Source organism: Heptranchias perlo, chromosome 34 (genome assembly GCF_035084215.1).
Source record: "Heptranchias perlo isolate sHepPer1 chromosome 34, sHepPer1.hap1, whole genome shotgun sequence".
NCBI lineage: Eukaryota > Metazoa > Chordata > Chondrichthyes > Hexanchiformes > Hexanchidae > Heptranchias > Heptranchias perlo.
Genome location: NC_090358.1, coordinates 24,343,755 through 24,371,657, shown reverse-complemented (window position 1 = coordinate 24,371,657; position 27,903 = coordinate 24,343,755). Strand labels below are relative to the sequence as shown.

The 27,903-nt window shown below is 41.5% G+C and overlaps 1 protein-coding gene across 1 annotated transcript in view; it reads right to left on the bottom strand.

The window, feature by feature from the left end:
- Positions 1–27,903, bottom strand: part of efl1 (elongation factor like GTPase 1) — a 228,278-nt gene that overhangs the window by 166,601 nt on the left and 33,774 nt on the right. The window contains exons 8-10 of the mRNA XM_067971612.1: positions 9,740–9,863; positions 6,937–7,016; positions 2,206–2,342 (exon numbers count right to left, since the gene is read on the bottom strand). Of these exons, the coding sequence (XP_067827713.1) occupies positions 2,206–2,342; positions 6,937–7,016; positions 9,740–9,863 (341 nt within the window). The remainder of the gene's footprint in view (positions 1–2,205; positions 2,343–6,936; positions 7,017–9,739; positions 9,864–27,903) is intronic.

The window sequence follows — 27,903 nt, the reverse complement described above, 5'->3', positions numbered from 1 at the left end:
AAACCATTCATCCCTGGTATCATCTTAGCGAATCTCTCATGCACCCTCTCCGTGGCATCCTGCCGAAGTAAGGCATGACAATATTCTAACTGCGATCAAACCAATGATTTGTATAAGTTTGACATTACCTCTTTGCTTTTATATTCTATGCCCCTATTTATAAAACCTAGGATCCCATTTTTTATTCATAGCATTATCAACCTGTCCTCCCATTTATCAAGCTGATTACCTGAATCCTTAATTCTCTTTGCTCCTCATCTGCTCTCAAAGTTTTGCCATTTAGTGTATATTTCCTTTTCTTATTCTTCCTCCCATTAAATTTAACCGGACATCAATCTGCCCAATCTACTAACTTCAGAGAACTGTGTATATCCTCCTGAAGTCACTTACAGTCACAGTTAGCCAAGCTGCCTTATTTTTGTGTCCTCTGCAAGTTTTCATATTGAATCCCCATTCCCAAGTCCAGAACATTTACGTATATCAAGAAGAGCTGACCCCTGGCAGACACAAATGGATATTCCTGCAGTCCAAAAACACCCACTATCTCCTACTCTGTTCTCTGTCCTTTAACCAAGGATCTGTGCTGCCACAGTCCCTTCAATATCACGTGGTTCAATTTTATCAACAATTTTTATGCAACACCTTATCAAGCGACTTTTGAAAATCCACATACACAACATCCATTACATTTCATATATCAATATATTCAATTAGTTTAGTTGTAACCCAAAATGTCCTGTATAGTTTTTTTCTTTAAACATTGACAGGATTAACATTTTTTTTTAATCAAACCCTTCACATGGAATACACAGACCAGATAAGGGGCTATTGACCAACCAAGTTATACAATAAAACATATCCCCTTTCTGGACTAGTATGGACTACTATGATCACACCATCATGCATCACATGAGGTTGGTGGATACTCACCTTCACATTCCAAAGCAGCAAATGAACATCCCCACCCCCCCAGCACATCATGCAGAACTACTGCCTGACCCATTGCCCTATCCTACCTAGCAGTTCCAATCACAATAGAGTACAAGTAATACTATGTTACCTTAGAATCTAGAATGCCAGAAGGCAGCTACAGCTTCCTTTCAAACCAAGTATGGGTTAGCATAAACCAAGTCTAAGAATTAACCCAGAGATGTTACCCAAAGAAGATTCTTCTTGACACGGGTGACATCAGAATGCCAAAGGGGAGCATCCTGTATGATCATTTACATCCTGAAACCCAAAAGATTTTGAATCCATCCCCAGACCACACCACATGAATGATACGAAGAAGGATAACCATCTTCAATTTTAGTTGCCTTCGGGGCTGATTTTCTTTCCGAACTACAAAATATGATGGAGTGCTCCCAATTTCGTTGGCACGGTAATGTAATGGAAATAGAAACTCCAAAGTTCCTCCACAGGATGGAACAAAGCCAGTGGAATGGAAGAGCAAAAGCAGCAGCACGTGTTCAACAGTTCGGCATTTTATAAGTTTCAAATCCCAGCATTTCTGTCATTTTGAATGCTCAAGACAATCTTTATTTACTGATGGTTATTTTAAAATTCTAATCTTGTTCATAATGGATGACATTTATCATACTCATTTATGCTAATAAAAACAGCATCAGTTTAACTAATATGCATGAGACAAGGCTTAAGTGGAAATTAGCTCTCTTTATTTTTTGACATTGCACAGGACCCCCCACCCACTCGCCTTTTGTGTTTTTTGTTTTGCTTTGCAAGTCATGTATTTTCTCCTACCCATGCCATTTACCAAACCCTACCGAGAGGTGGTCAAAGAACCAGGCAACTTACCACCAGGATTCTTTCAAAACCATTCTGTAACCATTAACTAGAAGCCTGAACTCAACAGCTTAAAGCAACAAAACTGAGGTGTAAATTCACCGTCTGGGGACCGTGAGTACAAATCCATGTCCTATCATCCGATGGCACAACACATTGGAGTTCCAATGGACTGCCCCACACTCTCCTCTCCCTACAGTTAAAACTGAAGCTTGAAAGCTTTGTAGGTTATATGCTAAATTTATTAAAGGCATTACTTCAATTAGCTTATCATTGTTTAGGTTACACAAATTAATTCACCAACGATCATAATCACAATCGCTAATAATTTGGCCAATCATGCATTATTTTTGTTAAATATTAAAATCCAAAAAAAAATTAAATCACATAATTAAAGGATACACAACACAGCCTGGGAGATAGGAAGCCACTGAGTACAAATGGCATTAAGGTGTACTTTAGGATCCGTGTGACGTGAATCACGAGGCAGAATGGTTAGACCCAATGAATTTACTATCTTATCAATCTTCTCTTTGTCCCTAGAAACCAAGACAAAAGATTACTATTTCTTCACACACACAAGACAGCTACATTCATTCCTTAAAAGCATATTCAAGGGGAGGCTCATAAAAATTCTCATCTTGTGTGGAATGTGTAAAAACTAAGGCTGTTCAGAGGGCAGTATGAACTTACAAAAAAAAGCTGTTGCAACTCATGCTTAGCTCAGTGCTGAAGTCAGGGTATCACCAGTTTTGACATCCAGCAATCCCACATCATTGAGCAAATGAGCACAGTGCATTGTCATGGTCATTGGAGAATTAAATAATTAAATAACTTCAGGCAGGTTTCGATTTGATTGTTGCCCTTAGCAAATGCCAGATGTTAGGGAAAGGCTCTGAAATATAATTCCTGCAAGTATTGTCTGGAATATATTCCTTTAATGATCACATAAGAAGTACTGCAGTGCCACTGCAAACAAAGAACGTCAAAATTTGACTCCGTCCTAATAGATTTCCCATGGTACTGCTCAGGGGTAATCTGAGACACAAAGTGTGGGTTTTGATGTTTACTGCAGTCCTGCTGCAGCTTATTTGTGACAGTGGTCCTCCCCTCACTATAACATGACAAATTTACTGAAGCAGTATTCTGCATGACCGACTATGGTTACAAATATTACATACTACACAGATATATCAGTAATAATATTTATCTACCACTTCACAAAACTTGTAAGTAACTTTATTCTTGCCTCCACAAAACCTCTCATTTCTAGTTATTTACATTATAAAATATGTATTTTTTCCACTCTTCCTACAATGGTGGATTTGCAGTATTTGCTTAACATTCAAATACTTGACCAGTTCCTTCCCGTTGACATTTATCCTGGTCCAGGCCTGGCTGATATCTCCAGCCACAATTTCTGAGCTCAGCATCAAATCTTCTCACACATTCATTTCCCACTAGGAAAAGATATTAGTTTCCCTCAGCAAATAATCACCCTCAGTTACTGACTCGAATGAGTGGGTTAAACCATAGGCCCGGGAATTGCTTGACTTAGGTTCTGTATCTTCAAAGTTAAAATTCACAAACAAAACAAAATTTTACTTATTAAAAAACTGCTACAAATAGAGCAATGCACTTTGCGAGTCTCTGAACACCTTTATCCCTTACCGTTATTAAAGGTGAGGATACACAGTAAGATGGAAAACAAGAAGTACCAATTGGAGATAGGTAGCTGGTACTTAGCAGTACTGGAAGGGAGGGCAGGGGTTTGGAAACATGGTTGTGGGGAGTCCTGTGACTCGGTATCATTGTGGAGGAAGAACCTGAGTGATGGGAGAACTGGGGAGATGAAATGTGGGATTTGACTCACTGGTGAGTGTTCCTGGAGTCTGTTAGTGAAGGAAGGGGTAGGGCCGCCAACCCTCCAGGATTGTCCTGGAGTTTCCAGGAATTAAAGATTAATCTCCTGGACACTGCTGCAAGCAACCCAGGTGAAAAGTCATAGAGGGCACTTAATTTTTTTTTCATTGAACACCTTCCACGGCATAGGCCTCGCAGCACTGAGTGTGGGGAGGGGTGGTCAGCTCTAGCAACACTGGTTTGAATTTTTTTTTTTTAAAAGATCTCTATGAACATTAGATTTGGTGCTTCACTAACTAAATGCTACTGATGCATCCCAGGAAAATGTTCACACTGCACATGTTCAGACTGTAGAATCTGCCTTCAGCTGACAGAGTCACAGGTATGGACAAAAAACAATCAAGTCCAAGTCCAGGCTCTTGGACAAGGCTGAGGCCTTGAAGTAAAAGTTTTAAGGAAGGTATTAACATTTACAAAAGAAAATGCAATGGCCACATTGCCTAAACATTTAAAATTTAACTGGTAGGGAAAGGATGCACACATGCACTGAGCTCTCTCCTGGACAGTTTCACCCAGGCAGTGTAAATAGGGTACTGCCTGGGTCAAACCCAAACTCTGTAAACACACCCATGAGTGCATTTTTGTTGCAGCAGTTGGCAGCTTTTCTCAACCTCAATCCAAAAATAGAGAATAATTTGAAAGGTTCACAAAATCCTGTCAGTACAAGAATGCACAGACGTTCACGGTCATGGTCATTCACTTTGGATTAGTCTGGAGAATGATTCAGAGGCATCCAAACCAGGACAAAACTAGCAGCCAACCATAACTTTTTTCTGACTTGGCTTCTCTGCATTAGCCTCTTGGCCCATCCAAAGTGCTACCTTTAAACAAACAAATGGAGTCGCTCTGAGATACATGTCGACAGACCATAATACATGTTTTCAAAGTGGCTTCAGGTGTAGCCCTAGAATCTTAATATTGAGCTTCTTTTGGTCAATGAGGAAGTATCAATAATGATCTAAAATCTCAAGTCAACTTGTGGTGGCAGTGCATGGGTACACTGCTCATGAGTAAATACACTACCTCCCATTCACAGCGGTAATAAAATTAAAAATAATAAACTCTAGTCCAGGGCTAAATATGAGGCATCTGACTCTCTCCTTATCCATCATATACAAATTAACAGGGAACCTCTAATCAGTTCACCAGAACTTATTTTCATGGGGGCTTAGGTGCTTGATCATTTGAGTAAATCTCCAATCTCACAGGGGATGGGGCGGGGGGGGGGGGGGGGGGGGGGTAGATAAGCCTCCTGCACGACAAGAGGGAATACTGGATTTTTGCCCAGCGATTTTATTGGGCACATGCATGACATCCTGTAGTACGTACCTAACAACCCGTCATGATAATGTCTTTCTCACTACTTCCCCAATGACCTACCAAAATCAGGAAGAACTGACAAGCACAGGCTCACATCCAGCCACCACATGGAGCTCAAACATGTTGTATGACCACACCAATTCTGGATGTCAATGATAAGACTGGTCATTATCATAGGCAGCAGAAGTACAACTGCCCTATGCTACTGGAATGCAATGTTTCATTATCCAGTCACCGTTACAACACTTAAGACATGAAAATCTGAAATAATTAAGAATCCTCGGTACAGAAAAACTCCCTCATGGCATAAAATACTGCGCTTATAACTGTGCAAGATTTTAACAAAAGAAGCTTTTGTTTTCACTAAGGATTTAGATAGTGATTGCCAGTCTTTATTACATAGTTGTTACTGAAGCAGAACAGTTCATTGTTATGAGTATGAGCCACAAGAATTTCTGCTGTCGGACTCAACTATTATTCTTAATGAGTATATATAATAGTACAGAAATGTTTTATTATTTTTAGCATCAATGCTTCATGAGCAGCAGTACAAAAATGTCACAGCCAGAATACATAATCTTCTTTACCCTTCTGTAAAATGTCACATAAAACCACCGCTAAGCTCCAAGATGAAACATGAATCCTATTCGACCTTTTCTCTTTCATATATCAACAATGTCATTTGGTTTGTGCATACTTACATGAGGAGCATTCCTTTGAACTAGCCACATGCACAAGCCAATATAGAAAAAATAATTAATGGCTTGTCAAGGATACAGGTCATGTATTGGCTACAAGAAACCAACTTCTCTACACTTCTGAACATTTACACCTCCCAATAAAATCGATACAATTTTGTCTGACGTAGCCAAGAAATAGGAAATGTAAAATTCTCAGTGTTAGAACTAGCACGCATGCGAAATGCACTCTAAGGCGTGTTAATACTGGGATCATAGCATGCATGAAGCAAGCGCTTGCTATTGTTCATGCTGCTTAAACTGGTGCAGGCAGTAAACAGGTGCAACACCTTATCGCACTTATGCTGCATTGTGTCTTTGCTTAAGTAGCAATTGAAGGATTTGTCCTTAAATTCTAAACGTAAAACTTTAATGGAACTTGCATCATTGACACCTATGCAGAGCTGATGTTACAGCAATGGGTGGAATGGGACAGTGCATAAAGCGAACAGAAACTGATTGTACACTGTCCCACATTCTGATTCAAACTGAAAACAAAGGCATAGAGTGACAGAGAGTGCATGAAACTCCAGGCTCTCCTAATGGGAAAGTATTCTACATGTTGCAAACCCCCATGTTTGGGCTCTTGCGGCATGTATTATCATCAATGGCAAGGACATTGGCTATGTTACTGTGACACAACATAACTGCACTTTAGAAGACAAAGCCAAGGTGCAAACTTCTGCTAAATGGGAGTTTTGCACTGTGGCATATTATGTATGCAAGAACAAGGGTGCTGACATTTCGTACCCATGATGACAGTCAGCCTGTTATTAGCAAGACATGATTAAAGTTGACTTCTCCTTGTAATGCAAGCACTAAAATTAGGGACCTAAGAAAGGGTGCCTCAGAACAGGGGCATTTACAGTCTATGATGTTTTAAAAGGACACATTCCTAATGGAACACAGCATTTGGCCAGTGACTCGGCGACTAGTTTGTAAAATAGGATATTGAGGGAGAAGATGGACAATTGCTAAAACTGAGAGAGTCTGGTATGAAAGAAATCTCAACCCCTGCATCCAATATCACAACCACACAACATGGAATATTTCCACAGACTGCATTAAATGTTTTCAAGGCAGTTATAAATAGCAATCACCCTTATCCATAGGTGTATGAAAGTTACACAATGGCATAAGAAAAAATCCTTACCTTCTAACAACTACAGCTTCGTACAGGCTCCAGATATTTTCCAGCACTAATTGCACAAAGAGGGGCTTTTTTCCTTTCAGCTGTGACGATGGGGAAAATAATCTCAATTAATTGAAAGATCAAACCAATCGATGGAGGAATTAAAGCTACTCTAAAAGTAGTCAAACTAACACTTCTTTACAAATACACCAAGGTACCTTTTAGACCACAGATTGGGGGAGAATATCCACAGGATTCTCATGGTTTTCCCACCACAGAGGGCCAGTGAAAACCTTTAACAAACAGCTTTTTTTTAAAGCTGATTCTGGCAATCTCCTGACAGGAGAATGGGAGAACTTCCATGGAAAATCCAGATTATGCCTATTTAACCATTATCCTGACGATTTGGAGAGCTGCACAGCTCTTTTGACTCAACGTTTAAAACATTTTTGAAAACTGTGTCTGTAAACAAGGTTCTACACCAGGAAACAGCTACATGTTTTATAAAGAGATTAAAGCCCCGATTTTAATCTAACCCATCCGGCAGGTACAGGGTGGGGTGGGATGGGTTCGGGCCGGACGCCCATTTTATATCCTGTCCGATTTTACTGTGCATTGCAGTCACAGAGAGTAAAATCGGGCAGGGTGTAAAATGGGCAACCGACTCGAACCTGGTCCGTTCCCACCTAGTGGGTTAGATTAAAATCGGGGCTTTAAGAGTCCAGATGCTACTATTACAATTTCATAATTCAGCATGAGAGCTCCAGGTTGGGAAGTGAGTCACGTAATGGGATGCCACACCATGCTTTTACCTCTGTGAACTTTCAATCCAGCCAGACAGATAGGAATGCAAGTCTCTTCTCTGTGCTAGATGTGAGGGCCCTATTTAAAATGAGTTTGAACAGTCTCAGCATAGGCCATAGAATAAAATGCTGATAATTTAGCACTAAATTCGTAATCTTGCTCTGCTAAATCATATGGATGGATGGTCAGAAGTAGAAAAGATTGTTCTGTTCTATTGTTGGGAGCAGTACTGTGTAACTGTACGCTATACCTACCCACAATACTAAAGTAAAATACTGCAGAGGCTGGAAATCTGAAATAAAAACAGAAAATGCTGGAACTACTCAGCAGGTCAGGCAGTATCTGTGGAAAGAGAAACACGCTATACCTAGCCTGAGAGTGCCTGATGTCAAAAAGTAGGAAAGTGATCCCTCACGTCGATGAGCAGAAAAGTTAAAAAAAAAACAAAGCCTTGGAAAATAAATCCCTTCGTTCAACCCACCTGTGAACCATGTGGTCATGTTATTTTACAATGGTGACAAATGCAATAGCTTCTCCACAGTGATTTCAGCACTACCTTAATGACAATTAGCAATTTCATTTCATTGAGGATTTTGTGGCTACTTGACTGAGGAAAATCAAAGTTGCAAGCTCACGTAGCAGCACAGGTTGAATTCCTAACTTTAATTTTGAAGTGTGTGGTTGAGGAGAACTAACAGAAAGCACAGTAGCATAGCAACCCGGACAAAAGTAGAACACATATAGGGCAAATCAAGCTATACACAGCTCTGGGGTAGAGAGGAGGAATTATTATAAACTAAACTATCAGATTGATTGAGCCCACAGAGGGAGAACGGTTTGGAGCCAGAAGAGGTTAACTAAGAAAGAGAAAAACACTTCCAGTCACGATGCACTGAGTGGTGCATACCAGCATTAGCGGAGAAAGGTGAAGCCCAATCCACAGAAATACGTGAGCAATATCACAGGAGATCAACAAGTACATGTAGGTGGTAAAAAATTTAGATGGTTGAGGATGAGTGTAAGGCTGTAATACTGGGCCGAGCTTTCTAACACACCGCGCCACTGACAGGGCCTTGCACGCAACAGGTGACTTATCGGAAAATCGTGAGTGCTTTGCCAATGATTTTGCGCCCATTAACATTAATGGACAGAAAACTGCAGGCAACGCACCTGTCATTTTCCAACGAGCTGCCCACTGCATGAGGCCCCAACAGTTCCGCACAATATTACAGTCTTACACTTACCCCCTACCATCTATGTAAATCATGGAAAGCTCCATCTAATGTCTTATGGTCACAAGCTATTACAGTATCAATTCATATTAAGTGGAGCATGTTTTTAAAAAGTTATATAAAATAGATAAAAACAGCATATTGGCACAATTTCCCCTTTGTCAAGTGGCTCTTCAGCAGCACGTTGTTCTTGCACAACATTAAACATTTCCGAATACAGTAATGACATACATTCTCTGTTTATTTGGGGGATTCTCCTTCTCGATGTTGTTCTTCTATCTGTCCTCTCCTGAACATGATGAGTCATCCACTAGTGCCCTGAAATACCTCATGCAAAAATGGTCATTCTTCAAGCGTGATGCCCGACAATGAATGCTGACAGGTTATATGACCATAGGAGCATCACAGCCAAGCTAATATTGTCCTCATTGAAACACACAACACTCTGTGGCAGGGGTCGCCAGACAGCAATGAGACGAGGGAACTATGCCCAATTTTTCTGTCCCAGCCTGGGGACACCGAGTTTAACTGCAATGCCTCATTGCCACCTCAGCTGAAGTTGGCCAACAGCACAAAACACAATCAAATCTGGGATCCTCATCAGTACCACAAGAAGAAGATTTATCCAGTGTCATTAAGGAGCCCACATAGCCTTGTTACACTTCTGAAAGTAGAACTTCAAAAAGAATACTGCAGCCTGGCCAGTCTAGGACTAAATACCACCTTATTACTTTGTGTTAAACATACTTGCACTTGTAATGGAATTGTCTGTACATTAGACAACGTACCTGTGCTCCTTTCATTATCTTCTTTGCCTTTGTGTTCAGATAGTAGTCACCCCAAAGAGTCTTCAGCAACACTTCAGCACTAATACCCACTTTCTGGCTGTACATCTGGACAAACTGTTCAATTCTGCAACCAAGAAAAGATTTCATCATCTAACACCATCAATGATCCATTTCTACTGAGGAACCCACCAGCGGTGGATCACATACTGCATTTACACCAAGCTGTAGAAAACTAAATATTATTCATCCTGGGGTGTAGCAGTAGGTACCACACTGTCCTTTAAAACCTGGGACCCTGGTTCAAATCCAGGTGAGACTGATCAGATGAAAGTACACAGCACAAAATTGTCCATAAGCTGCAATCTTACCCAGGAGGCCATAAGAATGGCTAATATGACAAATAAAAAAAAAAAAATCGCAGCAGGATCTGCTCTTCCGAGTTTGTGATGGTTCAGGCAGTGCAAAGGGAGATTAATCTGACCTGTAGTGCTTAATGGCAAAGTGAAAAAAATATCAAAACAAGGCACAAATTGTAAACATAATTTTTTTCCATTCTTCTCCTGAAGGTAGTGACTCATATCCAGACTATTCCTTGGGTTCTGGCAACCCTGCTCAGATGTGCCTGTTCCTCACGTATGAAACTACAATGGGTTAGCAGTGTATTCAACCATGGTCGGCCTAGATCAATCTCTTTCTGGGCTGGAGAGGTTGATTGGCGTTGCAGCAACACAAATCTCGTAAGTAAAATGGTACTTATGCTGTTAAGTACCAGCCTTAACTTTCTGCGGCAAGTTTAATGGGCAATTAATGCTCAAATGCAGCATCTTCATGAAACTCACGGGGAGGTTGAGGGCGAGCTGCCGTTTCCACGAGGCTAACGGTGGAGCGGCGCAAATCGTCCAGCAACTTGTGGCGATTCGCAATTCACGGGGCATCACTTCCTCTCCACAAGTTGCTGGATGATTTACATAATAATGTCGGGCACATTAAACTCGCTGTTATTTTGGCAGCAAACTCTGACTTTAGAAGGGGTGGCTGATGGTTTATGGGGGTGTGGGAAATGGGTTTTGAGAAGGTTTTAAAAGGAGGAGAACAAAATAGAAAGGTGGCGAGGCCTCTGGAGGGAGTTCCAAGCTCCACTTCCAATCTCTACCACATTAAACGTGAATGAAAGAGAAACTAGGAGCTGGGAAGGAGGGATGAGCTCAGGCTGGAGGGAACAGGGGTGAAGGTTGGGCCTGGGTCCAAAGGGAGCTGTTGGCACCAGAATATGACATGAGAGGAAGGTGGAAAGAGGGGGGGGGGGGATGAGGTCTGGAGGCATTCGCTCCCCAATCTACAGAGTTTTCTTGTTAATTCTGCAGCACTGCCAGTCTGATCAGTACTGGGAGCGGCTGCAAAACATGCGAGAGATAAAAAGGCTGAGTGTGGCCTTGGGAAGGTCTGTAGCTCACATATGAACGGAGCTCGTGTCCTGAAGCTGGAGAGAGGAAGAGGCAAAAACAGTCATTCTGATCCTGGCCCTTAGTTTTTCAGGAGCCCCAGAAAATATAAACAGAGACAAAAGATGGTGGGCAATCTAAAACAATCTGCAATAACACTGCCATATTTCTACTTTTATTTAATTTTTTGTCACTGAAAAGTGAATAATCACAGAGTGGGAGTTGTATGCTGCTCACTCAGTATTGGGACTGGCACATCAGCTGATTTCTTGATTTCCTGCTGATTCTACTGCTCATAAAAAGGTAGGAAGCAGAGAAGCAGCAAAATGAACACTTGGGAAATCAGTTAATCTGCCAGTCAATTATTTCAATGGTCTCCATGTTGGCAGTCCACACTCCATAAACTCCCAAATTGTCCAAAATTCAGCTGCTCATAGCCTGCCACTTACTAAGGCCTGCTCATCCATCTCTCTCCCATTCCCATGGGCCTGTAACAGTTCCCCGCCACCTGCCTCCCCTCCCCCACCCCAATGCATTAAGCTTAAAATCTTCCTCCTCATCTTCAAATTCCTCCGTGGCCTGGTTCCACCCTATCTCTGCAACCTCCCCCACACTTATTTTTACTCTTGCACCGTTCTGTCATCCCATTCTGGCCTCCTGTGGCAGAGATTGGAAGTGGAGCTTGGAACTCCCTCCAGAGACCTCGCCACCTCTCTATTTCTTTCTCCTTTTAAAATCTTCTCAAAACCCATTTACCCCACCCCGATAAACCTTCAACCACCCCTCCTAAACTCTTCCTCCTGGCTCAGTGTTCAGTTCCTCTTACCACTGGTCTGTGCCTTGGTTCGTTTTCTACATTAAAAGCATTGTATAAATACACATTGTTATTGTCACAGCGCTAAATGAACCTGTTGCTCGCAGTCTTCAGCAGCACCTCACTGTATCCCAACTCAGTAGATGGCTCAGCATTGAGGCCAAGGTAGTGGGAGGCCCAACATGGAGCCTAGGAGAGCTGCAGTCATACAGAGAGCTGGAGCTACTTAAGCAGGGTCTATAAATTGGAAAGGCAAGCCTAGGAGAGGCCCACAACCAGGTTATGGCTGAGAACCAGAATGGAAAATAAAAATGAACTTGCAATTATAGAGTGCTTTTCATGACCTCAGGACGTCCCAAACCGCTTTACAGCCAAAGAAGTACTTTTGAAGTGTAGTCACTATTGCCCATTAATAAAGGCTGGCCTTGCCAGCGACGCCCACATCCCACGAACGATTAAAAAAAACTGTTGTAGGAAACGCAGCAGCCAATTTGCGCAAAGCAAGGTCCCACAAACAGTAATGAAATGATGACCAGATCATGTCTTAGGTGTAGGTTGAGGGATAATTATTGGCCAGGACACCAGGAAAACTCTCCTACTCTTATTCGAAAAGTGCCATAGGATCTTCTACATCCACCTGAGAGGGTCTCAGTTTAAAGTCTCATCTGAAAGATATCATTTCTGACAGTGCAGCACCCCCTCAGTACTGCACAGAAGTGTCAGACCAGATTATGTGAACATAAGAAAATAAGAAATAGGAGCAGGAGTAGGCCATACGGCCCCTCGATCCTGCTCCGCCATTCATTAAGATCATGGCTGATCTTCAACCTCAATTCCACTTTCCCGCTCGATCCCCATATCCCTTGATCCCAGCCATGAATATACTCAACGACTGAACATCCTCAGCCCTCTGGGGTAGAGAATTCCAAAAATTCACAACACTCTGAGTGAAGAAATTTCTCCTCATCTCAGTCCTAAATGGCGGACCCTTTATCCTGAGACAATGCCCCCTAGTTCTAGACTCTCCAGCCAGGGGAAACAGCCTCTCAGCATCTACCCTGTCAAGCCCTCTCAGAATCTTATATGTTTCAATGAGATCACCTCTCATTCATCTAAACTCCAGAGAATATAAGTCCATTCTACTCAAACTCTCCTCATAGGATACCCCTCTCATCCCAGGAATCAATCTAGTGAACCTTAGTTGTACTGCCTCTAAGGCAAGTATATCCTTTCTTAGGTAAGGACACCAAAACTGTACGCAGAACTCCAGGTGTGGTCTCACCAAAACCCTGTACAATTGCAGCATGACTCCCTTATTCTTGTAGCCCAACCCCCTTGCAATAACGGCCAACATACTATTTGCCCTCTTAATTGCTTGCTGTACCTGCATATTAACTTTCTGCTTTTCGTGTACAAGGACAACCAAATCCTTCTGAACACCAACATGTTTCTCATCATTTAAAAAATATTCTGTTTTTCTATTATTGCTAGCAAAGTGAATAACCTCACATTTCTCCACATTATACTCCATTTGCCACCTTCTTGCCCACTGTTTATATCCCTTTGCAGACTCTTTGTGTCCTCCTCACAGCTTACTTTCCCACCTAGCTTTGTATCGTCAGCAAACTTTGATGCATTACACTAGGTCCCTTCATCTAAGTCATTAATATAGATTTTTGAGGAGGTAACAAGGACGGTTGATGAGGGTAGTGCAATTGATATAGTCTACATGGATTTTAGCAAGGCTTTTGACAAGGTTCCCCCAGGGCAGAATGGTCAAAAAGTACAAGCCCATGGGATCCAAGGGAAAGTGGCAACTTGGATCCAAAATTGGCTCAGTGGCAGGAAACAAAGGGTAATGGTCGACAGGTGTTTTTGTGACTAGAAGGCTGTTTCCAGTGGGGTTCCGCAGGGCTCAGTACTAGGTCCCTTGCTTTTTATATATATAATAAATATTAATGATTTGGACTTAAATGAAGGGAGCATGATTAAGAAGTTTGCAGATGATACAAAAATTGGCTGTGTGGTTGATAGTGAGGAGGAAAGCTGTAGATTGCAGGAAGATACCAATGAACTGGTAGGTGGGCAGAAAGGTGGCAAATGGGATTCAATCTGGAGAAGTGTGAGGTAATGCATTTCGGGAGTGCAAATAAGGCAAGGGAGTACACAATAAATGGAAGGATACTGAAAGGTGTAGAAGAAAGTAAGGGACCTTGGAGTGCATGTCCACAGATCCCTGAACGTAGCAGGACAGGTAGATAAAGCGGTTAAGAAGGCATATGGAATACTTTCCTTTATTAGCCGAGCCATAGAATATAAGAGCAGGGAGGTTATGCTGGAACTGCATAAAACACTGGTTAGGCCACAGCTTGAGTACTGTGTACAGTTCTGGTCACCACATTGCAGGAAGGATGTAATTGCACTAGAGAGGGTACAGAGGAGATTTACAAGGATTTTCCAGGACTGGAGAATTTTAGCTATGAAGAAAAATTGGATAGGCTGGGGTTGTTCTCTTTGGAACAGAGGAGGCTGAGGGGTGATTTAATTGAGGTATATAAAATTAAGAGGGGCCTGGATGGAGTGGATAGGAAGGACCTATTTCGCTCAGCGGAGAGGTCAATAACCAGGGGGCATAAATTTAAAGTGATTGGTAGATGGATTAGAGGGGAGCTGAGGAAAAATTTTTTCAACCAGAGGGTGGTAGGGGTCTGGAACTCACTGCCTGAAAGAGTGGTAGAGGCAGAAACCCTTAACTCATTTAAAAAGTACGTGGATGTGCTCCTGAAGTGCCGTGACCTATAAGGCTACGGACCAAGTGCCGGAAAGTGGGATTAGGTTGGGTGGCTCATTTCCGGCCGGTGCGGACATGATGGGCTGAATGGCCTCCTTCTGTGTCGTAAATTTTCTATGATTCTATGATTGTAAATAGCTGAGGCCCTAGCACTGATCCTTGCGGCACCCCACTAGTTAAAGCTTACCAACCTGAAAACGACCCGTTTATTCCTTCTCTTTTTTCTGTCCGTTAACCAATCCTCAATCCACGCTAATATATTACCCCCAAACCCATGAGCCCTTATCTTGTGTAACAACCTTTTGTGTGGCACCTTATTGAATGCCTTTTGAAAGTCCAAATATATTACATCCACTGGTTCACCTTTATCTACCTTGCTAGTTACATCCTCAAAAAACTCTAATAGATTTGTCAAGCACAACTTCCCTTTCATAAAACCATGTTGACTCTGCCTAACCATACTATGATTTTCTAAGTGCCCCATTACCACGTCCTTAATAATAGATTCCAGCATTTTCCCCGACTACTGATGTCAGGCTAATTGGCCTGTAGTTCCCTGTTTTCTCTCTCCCTCCTTTCTTGAATAGCGGGATTACATTTATTATCTTCCAATCCACTGAGACCGTTCTAGTATCTAGGGAATTTTGGAAGATCACAACCAATGCATCCACTATCTCTGCAGCCATTTCTTTTAGAACCCTGGGATGTAGGCCATCGGGTCCAGGAGATTTGTTGGCTTTTAGCCGGCATGGGCTCGATGGGCCAAATGGCCTCCTTGTGTGCTGTAACCATTCTATGATTCAAGTCCCATTAATTTCTCCAGTACCTTTTCCTTGCTAATATTAATTACTTTAAGTTCCTCACTCTCATTAGACCCTTGGCTCCCCACTATTTCTAGTATTTTTTTGTGTCTTCTAACGTGAAGACAGATACAAAATATTTGTTTAATGTCTCTGCCATTTCCTTATTCCCCATTATGATTTCTCCTGTCTCAGCCTCAAAGGACCCACGTTTACTTTTGCTACTATCTTCCTTTTTACATGCTTGTAGAAACTCTTACAATCTGTTTTTATATTTCTTGCTAGTTTACTCTCGTATTCTATTTTCTCCCTCTTTATCAATCTTTTGGTCATCCTTTGCTGGTTTTTAAAACTCTCCCAATCCTCAGGCTTACTACTCTTCTTGGCAACATTATAAGCCTCTTTTAATCTAATACTATCCTTAACTTCTTTAGTTAGCCACAGATGGATCACTTATCCCATGGAGTTTTTATTCCTCAATGGAATGTATACTCGTTGAGAATTATGAAATATTTCTTTAAATGTTCACCATTGTTTATCTACCGTCATACCTTTTAAATTCCCAATCAACCGTAGCAAACTCTCCCCTCATACCTATGTAATTGGCATTGTTTAAGTTTAAGACTCTAGTTTCGGAGTTAAGTACGTCACTCTCAAACTCAATGTGAAATTCTATCATATTATGATCACTCTGCCCCAGAGGATCCCTTGCTATGAGATTACTAATTAACCCTGTCTCATTACATAAGACAAGATCAAAAATAGCCTGTTCCTTGGGTGGTTCCATAACTATTGTTCTAGGAAACTGCCTCAAATGCATTCCTTGAACTCGTCCTCTAAACTACTGTTGCCAATTTGATTTGCCCAATCTATATGAAGATTAAAGTCCCCCGCGATTATTGCATTACCTTTGTTAGAAGCTCCTCTTATTTCTTGATTCATACTCTGTCCAATGGTATCACTACTGTTAGGGGGCCTATAAACTACTCCCACCAGTGTTCTCTGCCCCTTGTTATTTCTTATCTCCACGCATACTGATTCTACTTCCTGATCTTCTGAGCCAAGATCCTTTCTCACAACTGTCTTTATGTCATTCTTTATTATCTGGGCTACTCCCCGCCTCCTTTTCCATTTTGTCTATCTTTTCGAAAAGTCAAGTACCCTGGAATATTTAGTTCCCAACCTCAGGTATCTGTACTGGACCTCAAACCCACAACCTTCTGACTCAGGGGTGAGAGTGCTACTGTGGAAATGCATAAAGGGATACTTGACCATATTAACTCTCTCTAATACACCTAACTCACGAATGTAGAAATGCATGAAGGGATACTCGACCATATTAACTGACCAGCTAATTCACTTAAACTCACAAAATAAAGTTTCTCACGAAAACACATAGAAGCACAATTGTGTAATTACTTTGAGTTTTCTCATGCTGATAGCTGTCCTCCCTTAGATAGAGAGGTTGCTGACTAACAGGAATAAATGACCATATAGCCTTGAGACTAGCTACAAACTTACTGATAATAAAGACAGTTTCTTAGAGAAAAGCACTTTCCCAGGCCTGCGTCCAAAATATCAAGATGGCAATGGGAATTCAAGGGTGGGTTCCCTATTTTGATTGACTAACTACCTGAGCCAATAAAGAATGTACGTTTACGCCCATATTCTGTGACAGGTGGGCGTTGTTACTGAGCTGTATAAACGTGAGCTGTTTCTTGAACTCAGCGAAGATGTATCCTCAACCATTGTCTTGAGGTGCTCTTCCACTTGTACAAGTAAAATAATAAATTCTCGCTTGTTCTACTTTTGTTTGGGTGTTAATGCATTGTATAGAATAAGTAATATTAAGTTTCGACACTACCCACTGATCCAAAGAAGTCTGGGGCCACAAAGTAGCTCTTGTAAACTGTAATCTGGTTGCTGGATTCTGCTGCATCAGGTTCAGTGACCTCATTGTAGGTACAGCACATGAGGCAGCCATTAGGTCCATCGTACCTGTGCTGGCTCTTTGATAACGCTATCCAATTAGTTCCACTCCCCATAGCCCTGTAATTTTTTTTCCTTCAAGTATTTATCTAATTCTTTTTTGAAAGTTACTATTGAACCTACTTCCACCACCCTTTCAGGCAGTGCATTCCAGATCATTACAACTCGCTGCGTAAAAAAATGTTTCCTCATGTCGCCTTGAATCTGTGTCCTCTGGTTACCGACTCTTCTGCCACTGCAAACAGTTTCTCCTTATTTACTCTCTCAAAACCGTTCATGATTTTGAACATCTCTATCAAATCTCCCCTTAACCTTCTCTGTTCTAAGGAAAACAACCCCAGCTTCTCCAATCTCTCCACATAACTGAAGTCCCTCATTCCTGGTATCATTCGAGTACATCTCTTCTGCACACTCTCCAAGGCCTTAAATTCCTTCCTAAAGTGTGGTGCCCAGAATTGAACACAATACTCCAGCTGAGGCCTAACCAGTGTTTTATAAAGGTTTAGCATAACTTCCCTTGCTTTTGTATTTTAGGCCTCTATTAATAAAGGCCTGGTTCCCTATGCTTTTTTAAACAGCCTTCTCAACTTGTCCTGTTACCTTCAAAGATTTGGGTATGTACACCCCTAGGTCTCTTGATTCCTGCACCCCCTTTAAAATTGTACCATTTGGTTTATATTGTCTCTCCTCATTCCTCCTCCCAAAACGTATCATTTCACCCTTCTCTGCGTTAAATTTCATCTGCCATGTGTCTGCCCATTTCACCAGTCTGTCTATGTCTTCCTGAAGTGTGTACGAGTGTGCTCTTTGTGCATGTGCTGTCATAAGCTGTTTAGTGTCCCATATGAGCAGTGATGCAGGTTTTTGGCTCAGCTCAGCTAGACCAAGCCACGAAACACAGATACAAGTACAGGGATAGAAGGGGACAACATTTATGCTCCTCCCCTACCAAAATTGATTACCAGGAGTGCTGGGCTGCACTGAGCACCAAGTTGGCCACTGGGCTTCCACATTTGTTATATTTAACAGCTCTACACAACCTTCACATCAAATAAGTTGCTATTGTCTAAAGAGGACAGGTGCTCTGAGGGCTGTAAAAGGGGGGACATGGCCTCACTTTTTGAAGAAAGATAACCTTGAGTTTAGACGGTTGAGTGGAGATCTAGTTGAGGTGTTTAAAATGATGAAGGGATCCGATAGAGTCGGTACAGAGAAACTATTTCCTCTGGTGAGGGAACCCAGAACAAGGGGACACAATCTTAAAATTAGAGCTAGGCCATTTAGGAGTGAAATCAGAAATCTCTTTTTCACATAAAGGGTAGTGGAAATCTAGCATTCTCCCCCAAAAGGCTGCGCAAGGTGGGTCAACTGAAATTTTCAAGACAGATCTATAGATTTTTATTCGGTAAGGGTATCAGAGGATATGGAACAAAGGCGGGTAAATAGTGCTGAGGAACAGATCAGCCATGATCTCATAGAATGAGGGCACAGGCTTGAAGGGCTGAATGGCCTACTCCTGCTCCTATGTGCAAAGCCAAATCAAATCTCCTAAAAATGGTTCCATGAGAAAAAAAGCAACAAACGGAGGAATTGGCACATCATGTAATCCAGCGAATTGCAACAGGATTTAAGAATGGGCAGGTGAGACTGCAGCTGGTTGTAAAGCCACTCAGTTATGGGGAGTGACTACTCCCCCAGAGTTAATGACTGACTTTGCCTCGCTCAGGGAAACAGCGGGCTCAGTGGCAGAATTTGCCGGCCAGCAGCCTACCTGTCCGCATTCGTGCTTGTAATTAAATCAGAGGATTTAAATTTTCCACACCGCAGGGAGCTTTCCCATCAATCAGCACAGGAAATCTGAGTCCAGCAATTTAACAGCAACACAAACATGAACAAGGAGCCAGCCAGCAGATTCTGGCAATACCCCCACCCTGTAACCCAAGCAGTTCCTTGCAATGGGAGAAGCAATAAAGCCACCGCTGGAGAGCCAAAGTTCCATAAATTATTTATGCTGAAGTGTAAGCGAAACATTTTGGATTCCGCCTATAAAACGTCATGATGTAAGCAAAGCAGAGTAAGGCCACACCAGGTCAAGAAAGGTGTGATATCCTCGTTTCTGTGACCCTAAATATGACTGCATGCCTCAATACAAACTGCTTTACTGTGTTCAATTTCTTGTATAGAGCTTCCTGGAACAGCTTAACATGCAGCAGCCACATCCATGGCAGACATGACTGATTCTCATTAGTGAAAAAAATAATCACCGAAATTTAATTGAGTAAATATCGTGAAACAAAATAAACATTTTATTTTAATTATGTTTTACACAGGCGCCATGTCTAAGTGTGTTGTGGAGATTTCTCTACCGTTTACGGCTATTTTATTCTGATTGTGTTTTCGAAGATCCCTCCCTCTCTCAGATGCCAACCAAGAACAGGTATAAATTGGTGGACAATGTCCCTTACTCAATGAAGAGGCTTCCATAGGACTATCCACTGCTTATTTTGTGCATGATGATCTTCCCAGGCCTTAAAGACCCAAAGAGGAAAATTAAGCAAATAAGGTGTTTATTTAACAAGCTTTACCTAGTATAAATCTAAATATTAAACCAGATCTGCTAATAATATGCAAAGGAAGTATAACATGTCAAACTAGTACATTGGAGTTTACATCTGTAAGCTTTAACTCCTGTCACACCACCTCTCAACATCATGTCAGACACAGGATGGCCTCAAGGCTTTTATGTATACTAACAGATCTCCTGTGGCACAGCTCAGTGAATCAGAAGCTATGCCATTCGAAGTGATGTTGGTATGTGGGAATCAGGAAAAGGTACACATGATCACTAAAAGAATTTAGAAAGAAGTTTATAACAGATGTACTCAGAAACTGTAAACAAGTATTTTTTGATGTTCTTGGGTCATTTGGTCCAAATAGGAATTTTTGTTTGATGGTTACTTTACAGGTATGGTAAACACACAAGATGCCGCACTTTCTTCTATATCTACTATTTCTTATCGTTTTTAAAGTCCAGGATACAGAACAAGACAAAATGTGCCAGGTTGGAGGTAGGCACCTTGACTTTGGTGGCACTTGATGTGGTCTTGGGATTTGGTAGAACCAGGACAGGACTCCTAGAACAATGAGGTGGAAATGCTCGAGTTTAACATCAATGAGATGGGGGTCCTGTAACTTGGCAGAATTGGGTTGTAATATGGGATTTAGCCCATTGGTGTATTCCTTGGGTCGGTCAGCATTGGAGGGGAGGGAGAGTGTCGGGGTCTGACAGTTGCTGGTTTATAAGAGATCCCTGCAAAGGTATTGAATTAAGTGTTCTTTTGATTTTTTTCCATTAATTTCTGGAAAATAAACAGATACAATTTTCCTTAGATAAATACCACAGCGGTATCAATAAATATAAAGACTACTCTCTCTTTCAGACATCTCTCAACATTAATTTAACTGAATTAAGCTTTTGAGATTTATCCTCTAGATGTTCTTCAAATAGTTTGGATTAAAAAAACAACCATATACTGTCAAAGGCTGAAGTAAAACACTGTTCCAGTTTGGCTAACAAAGTCCTACCAGTGTATTCTGGGAAACGGTACACACTGCACAAGCTCAGGCTGCAGGACTTCCCTTCATCAACACAGTCATAGTGCTGAGCAAAACATATTGGTCAAAGGCCGGACTTTTGAGAGAGGCGTCAAGAAAACACATTAATGGAGATACTCAAAGGGACAAAAAATAATTGATAGTTAAGGTTAGTCAGGTTATTGTGAGATATCTAATCTTTTTATGTTTCTATTGTGTTTGTGGTGAAAAAAAATAATTTTCATAAAGTGCTTTCAGTGATTTGATTGGTCAAGCAGGTGGAAGAAATTTGCGTCAAGGACAGATAAATTCACTGGAATAATTAGAATACCAGCCAATTATCACTCCGAGAATTCGAATAAATTGCATGCCAGACATACTGAATTTAGAACACGAGCTGATCTCCTGTGGCAATTCTCAGGGTGAGTTTCACAATGTAATATTATCAGGGCTACTGATTTATGATAACTGAATAAGCGAAATTGTACTTTTATTACTTGAAATTATCAGATTTTAAATCAGTGTTCTGGGAATTAAATGCCCTGAATCTGTCCGTTTTTTCTATGAACACTACAAATCTGGGGCCTTGGTTATTATATGCTGCTTTACTTCTGTACTCAATTTTGATTTCTTACCTTTTTTAAAATCCCATGATACACATCAAGATGGTAGGCAATATGAACTGGGATGGATATAGGTAGCTGGTGTTTATAGGATGGTTGTGGGGTCTAGCAACTCTACGAGGGGGATCCTGGCCTTTCTTCACACTGCAGGCGATCCTGGAGTTCAGCAGAACTGGGCTAGAAATTGTTGTGTGAAAGAGGGAGAAGAGATGCACATCTCCAGGGAACGAATTTGGAAAATAATTAATTAGTGCTCTCTTAGCAAATGCAGCTCTATAAACAATCTTTAGTGAACAGTGATTGTTTTGGAATCCTCAAATCTAAACATAGGAACAGGAGTAGGCCATTTCGCCCCTCGAGCCTGTTCCACCATTCAAAGAGATCACGGCTGATCTGTGACCAAATACCCGCCTTAGCCCCATATCCCTTAATACCTTTGGTTAACAAAAATCTATCAATCTCAGATTTAAAATTAACAACTGAGCTAGCATCAATTGCCGTTTGCAGAAGAGAGTTCCAAACTTCTACCACCCTTTGCGCGTAGAAGTGTTTCCTAACTTCACTCCTGAAAGTCCAGGCTCTAATTTTTATGCTAGTTCCTCTAGTCCTAGACTCCCCAACCAGTGGAAATAGGGTGGATAGAGAGAAACTATCAGTTCCCCTTGATATCTTGAAAACTTCGATCAAATCACCCCTTAATTTTCTAAATTCCAGGGAATACAACCCTAATTTGTGTAATCTCTCCTTGTAATTTGACCCTTGGAGTCCAGGTATCATTCTAGTAAATCTACGCTGCACTCCCTCCAACACCAATATATCCTTCCTGGGATGCGGTGCCGTGCCCAAAACTGAACACAGTATTCCAGGTGTGGCCTAACCAGGGCTTTGTATAGCTGTAGCATAACTTCTACCCCCTTGAATTCTAAACCTCTAGATATAAAAGCAAGCATTCCATTTCCTTTTTATTTTCTGTACCTGTCCATTACATTTTAATAATCTATATACATGGACCCCGAAGTCTCTTTGGACCTCCACTGTTTTGAGCTTTTCACCATTTAGAAAGTACTCTGATCTTTCCTTATTGGGTCCAAAGTGGATGACCTCACACTTGCCTACACTGAAATCCATTTGCCACAGTTTTGCCCATTAACTTAATCTATTAATATCGCTCTGTAACTTTATGCTTCTATCTACACTGCTTACAATGCTGCCTCTCTTTATGTCATCGGCAAACTTGGATATGTAGCTCTCTATCCCGTCATCTTCGTCGTTAATAATAAGTGAGAGTTGCGGCCCCGACACAAATCCCTGTGGGACACCACTAGTCACATCCTGGCAATTTGAGTACCTGCCCATTATCCCTACTCTCTGTCTCCTGCCACTCAGCCAATTTCCCAACCAGGTCAATAATTTGCACTCAATTCCGTGAGCTTTAGCTAACAGTCTATAATGAGGGACTTTATCGAATGCCTTCTGGAAGTCCATAGACATTCCCCTCTCCACTACTTTAATTATCGCTTCAAAAAATTCAATCAGGTTCATCAGGTATAACCGACCCTTTATAAACACAACAGAGAACAGGGTGCTCTTAATAAGGTGTTCTTTTCTCTCCAATTATAACTTCAAAAAAGCTTCTTAAATTCATCTTGTTTTCACAGTTTGCGAAGACAAACAAAGAGTTACAAAATTTGCCATTTCTATTGAGAATATAAAGGACATGCCGTGTGGCACTATCACCATGCTAAATGGGATAGATTCAGAACAGATCTAGCAGCTCAAAACCAGGCATCCATGAGGCACTGTGGGCCAACAGCAGCAGTAGAATTGCATTCCAGCACAATCTGTAACCTCATGGCCCGGCATATTCCTCACTCTACCATTACCAACAAGCCAGGGGATCAACCCTGGTTCAATTAGGAGAGTAGAGAGCATGCCAGGAGCAGCACCAGGTGTACCTAAAAATGAGGTGCCAACCTGGTGAAGCTACAACACAGGACTACATGTATGCTAATCAACAGAAGCAACATGTTACAGACAGAGCTAAGTGATTCCACAACCAACGGATCAGATCAAAGCTCTGCAGTTCTGCCACATCCAGTCATGAACGGTGGTGGACAATTAAACAACTAATGGGAGGAGGAGGCTCTGTGAACATCCCGATCCTCAATGATGGCAGAGTCCAGCACGTGAGTGCAAAAGTCAAGGCTGAAGTACTTGCAACCATCTTCAGCCAGAAGTGCCAAGCGGATGATCCATCTCGGCCTCATCCAGATATCCCCACCATCACAAAAGCCAGTCTTCACTCGATTCACTCCACATGATATCAAGAAAAGGCTGAGTGCACTGCATACAGCAAAGGCTATGGGCCCCGACAACATCCCAGCTGTAGTGCTGAAGAATTGTGCTCCAGAACTAGCCGCGCCTCCAGCCAAACTGTTCCAGTACAGCTACAACACTGGCATCTACCCGACAATGTGAAAAATTGCCCAGGTATGTCCTGTCCACAAAATGCAGGACAAATCCAATCCAGCCAATTACCGCCCCATCAGTCTACTCTCAATCAGCAAAGTGATGGAAAGTGTCGTCGACAGTGCTATCAAGTGGCACTTACTCACTTATCTAGGATTGCAACGGGATCTTGATAAATTGGGCCAGTGGGCCGATGAATGGCAGATGGAGTTTAATTTAGATAAATGTGAGGTGATGCATTTTGGTAGATCGAATCGGGCCAGGACCTACTCCGTTAATGGTAGGGCGTTGGGGAGAGTTATAGAACAAAGAGATCTAGGAGTACAGGTTCATAGCTCCTTGAAAGTGGAGTCACAGGTGGATAGGGTGGTGAAGAAGGCATTCAGCATGCTTGGTTTCATTGGTCAGAACATTGAATACAGGAGTTGGGATGTCTTGTTGAAGTTGTACAAGACATTAGTTAGGCCACACTTGGAATACTGTGTACAGTTCTGGTCACCCGATTATAGAAAGGATATTATTAAACTAGAAAGAGTGCAGAAAAGATTTACTAGGATGCTACCGGGACTTGATGGTTTGACTTATAGGGAGAGGTTGGATAGACTGAGACTCTTTTCCCCTGGAGAGTAGGAGGTTTAGGGGTGATCTTATAGAAGTCTATAAAATAATGAGGGGCATAGATAAGGTAGATAGTCAAAATCTTTTCCCAAAGGTAGTGGAGTCTATAACGAGGGGACATAGATTTAAGGTGAGAGGGGAGAGATACAAAAGGGTCCAGAGGGGCAATTTTTTCACTCAAAGGGTGGTGAGTGTCTGGAACGAGCTGCCAGAGGCAGTAGTAGAGGCGGGTACAATTTTGTCTTTTAAAAAGCATTTGGACAGTTACATGGGTAAGATGGGTATAGAGGGATATGGGCCAAGTGCAGGCAATTGGGACTAGCTTAGTGGTATAAACTGGGCGACATGGACATGTTGGGCCGAAGGGCCTGTTTCCATGTTGTAAACTTCGATGATTCTATGTCCATGTCGCCCAGTTTATACCACTAAGCTAGTCCCAATTGCCTGCACTTGGCCCATATCCCTCTATACCCATCTTACCCATGTAACTGTCCAAATGCTTTTTAAAAGACAAAATTGTACCCGCCTCCACTACTGCCTCTGGCATTTAATGTTTTAATTTTGTTTAAAACCTTATTTTGGACATTAGAAATTTCAGTCACTGGGAAAAAAAATGGCAGATGAAATAATTTGGAAATTGCTTTTGAGCAAGTTAATCAGTTTGCCTTCTTTCTTTTACTCGTAGGTTCTCCTAACTGGTCATTCAGCACTGGATGCTTTCATAAGTCCTCATGGTTTCTTATCGGTAGTTTTCTAGCTGATTTCCTCACTTTTAACTCATACATTCTCTATCTCTTCACTTCATAGTTGCCACTGTTTTACTTTGAGTCAATGAAGTGTGTTGGAAGAAGTGTGATGGGAAAAGCGTGACAGAAATGAAGTGTTACACCTATAGGAAGTGCACACCATATACAAGACTTTACATTGATGGATATGGTCTATGCTAAAATGCTGGGGATGGGGTTGGAAATCACACAGGGCTCCCAATCCTGATCACTATCAAGCGACCTTTGGTCTGGTTGGGTGTGAGCTGCTGAAAGGATTGGACTCGGCTGTAATAGTTTTGCCGGTGCAATTGCTACCCCACACATTCCTCGGGCTCACACGCGAAAAATAGCTACTAGAATAGGGTACTGCAGGGCTGTCAGCGACCATGTTCCTCTAGCCCAGCAAGAGTCAGTGCCTTCAAGAAAGGAGGGGAAAAATTAGGAGGAAGAGAGGTTTTTTTTTCAATTTTCTTGGCCTGGGTTAAACAGTTCAATGACTAAAGTATTAGGCTAGGTCACTCCCTCCTGTCTTATCCACACAAGAAGTCTGCATGGTGCTTATCCCATTTTCTACCTCAAAAGTACTTTTCCTCCAAATATAAGTTGGTTTTAGAAAAGTTGCTTCCTTCCTCTTTCAGATCTTCCTCCCTGTACATCATTCCCCATCCAATATCCGGAGGCTTTCAGGCTTCTACCAATTTAAACCAGACAAAAGCCATCTGGGATAATGTTTCTTGTGAGAGTGAGATTGCGGGGGTATATGTATGTTTAACCTCCCTGACAGTCAGAGGACCTAGTACATGTGGATTAGACACTCAAGGCCACATCCTCCCATTCTAAGGCATGTGCTGTGCCACTGAACAATGTTATCTGCCTAGTCATTATCAACAGTTCCGTACTCAAAAACAAATGAAGTGTATAAGGAATTTTACATTAGAAGGAAAAGATAAATGAAAACTCAACCTACTGCTTTCTTTTCCTCCATTCGAGATATTAGATAAAAGTCAATAGAACAATGAACTATTAAGCATAATATATGAACAAAATATAGCTAGCTTCCTAAAGTATGCAGTTTCAAAGATTCTGAATGTATTTGCCGCTATTTTACTTTGAGTCAATGAGGTGTGTTGGAAGGAGTGTGATTGGAAAAGCGTGACAGAAAGTAAGTGTCACACCTATAGGAAATGCGCACCATATGCAAGACTTTATATAGATGGATACAGTCTACGTTAAAATGCTGGGCGCGGGGGTAGAAATGACACAGGGCTCCCACTTGGGAATTGCTGTAACATTGCCCAAGGTCAGTCGATGAATTCATAAACAAGATGGCAACAGAGTTGTAAGAAAGAATTCAAAAACTCATTCCACAGCACCACCTGTTGTCCAAAGTCTGCAACTACATTATTTTGGGTCACTGCCAACATGCAGGATTTCCATTCTCCCTGCCCCGGGGAGTAAAATAACAGATACTGTTTGGCTTTTATAGGTCAGGAAATAAAGCAACTTTATTAGACTTATATTTTGATAGCAGTGGCCTATCCAAATTTCAGACATAAATGCTGACACATACATTTAAGTCCAGTACATTCAAGCATAATGACAGATTATACACACAAGAAAGCAAGGCTTGAGCAATTGGTTTTATCCTTCAAAATACTGACCTAGGGCTAACTCAGCAGGGATAAAAGTATAATTCTCGATAAAGTTATACCTGGCAGTTCAAGCAACACAAACAAAGCAGGTTTGACTAACTTTCACAAAGTTTTCCAATGAAACAAAAAACCTTTTTTTTTAAAAAAAAGTGAATTTTGAAAGTAATAATTAAAGGAGCTGTAGAGTTTAAAGAGGTAAGAGAAAGTCTTCTAGAATTTATCCTTGTGAATGGCTCAGAAACCACTGATGAGTAGAAATAGTTGATCCACTCACCAATAGTGACCACTGTTTGATAACTTTCGATCTGACCTGGGAAACACTGCAGGCACGTAACCAGACACTACCATACATCTTTTGGCAGGCAGACTTCAGAGTCTATGAGCGCCAAGTTTTGTAATGCAGATTAGAGGCACTACTCCAGAATCAATCAATCAAGGTTAAATGAACATCCTTAACAAACATTATGTGGGACAAGTTGGATGGTTATATATCTGAGTGCAAAGAAGCATGGTAAATTAAACAGATTATGAGAAAGATTTATAAAGTTTATACAGAGATGGGAAAGGGTGACCATTGGGCCAAGTACAACATTATACAGCAGATC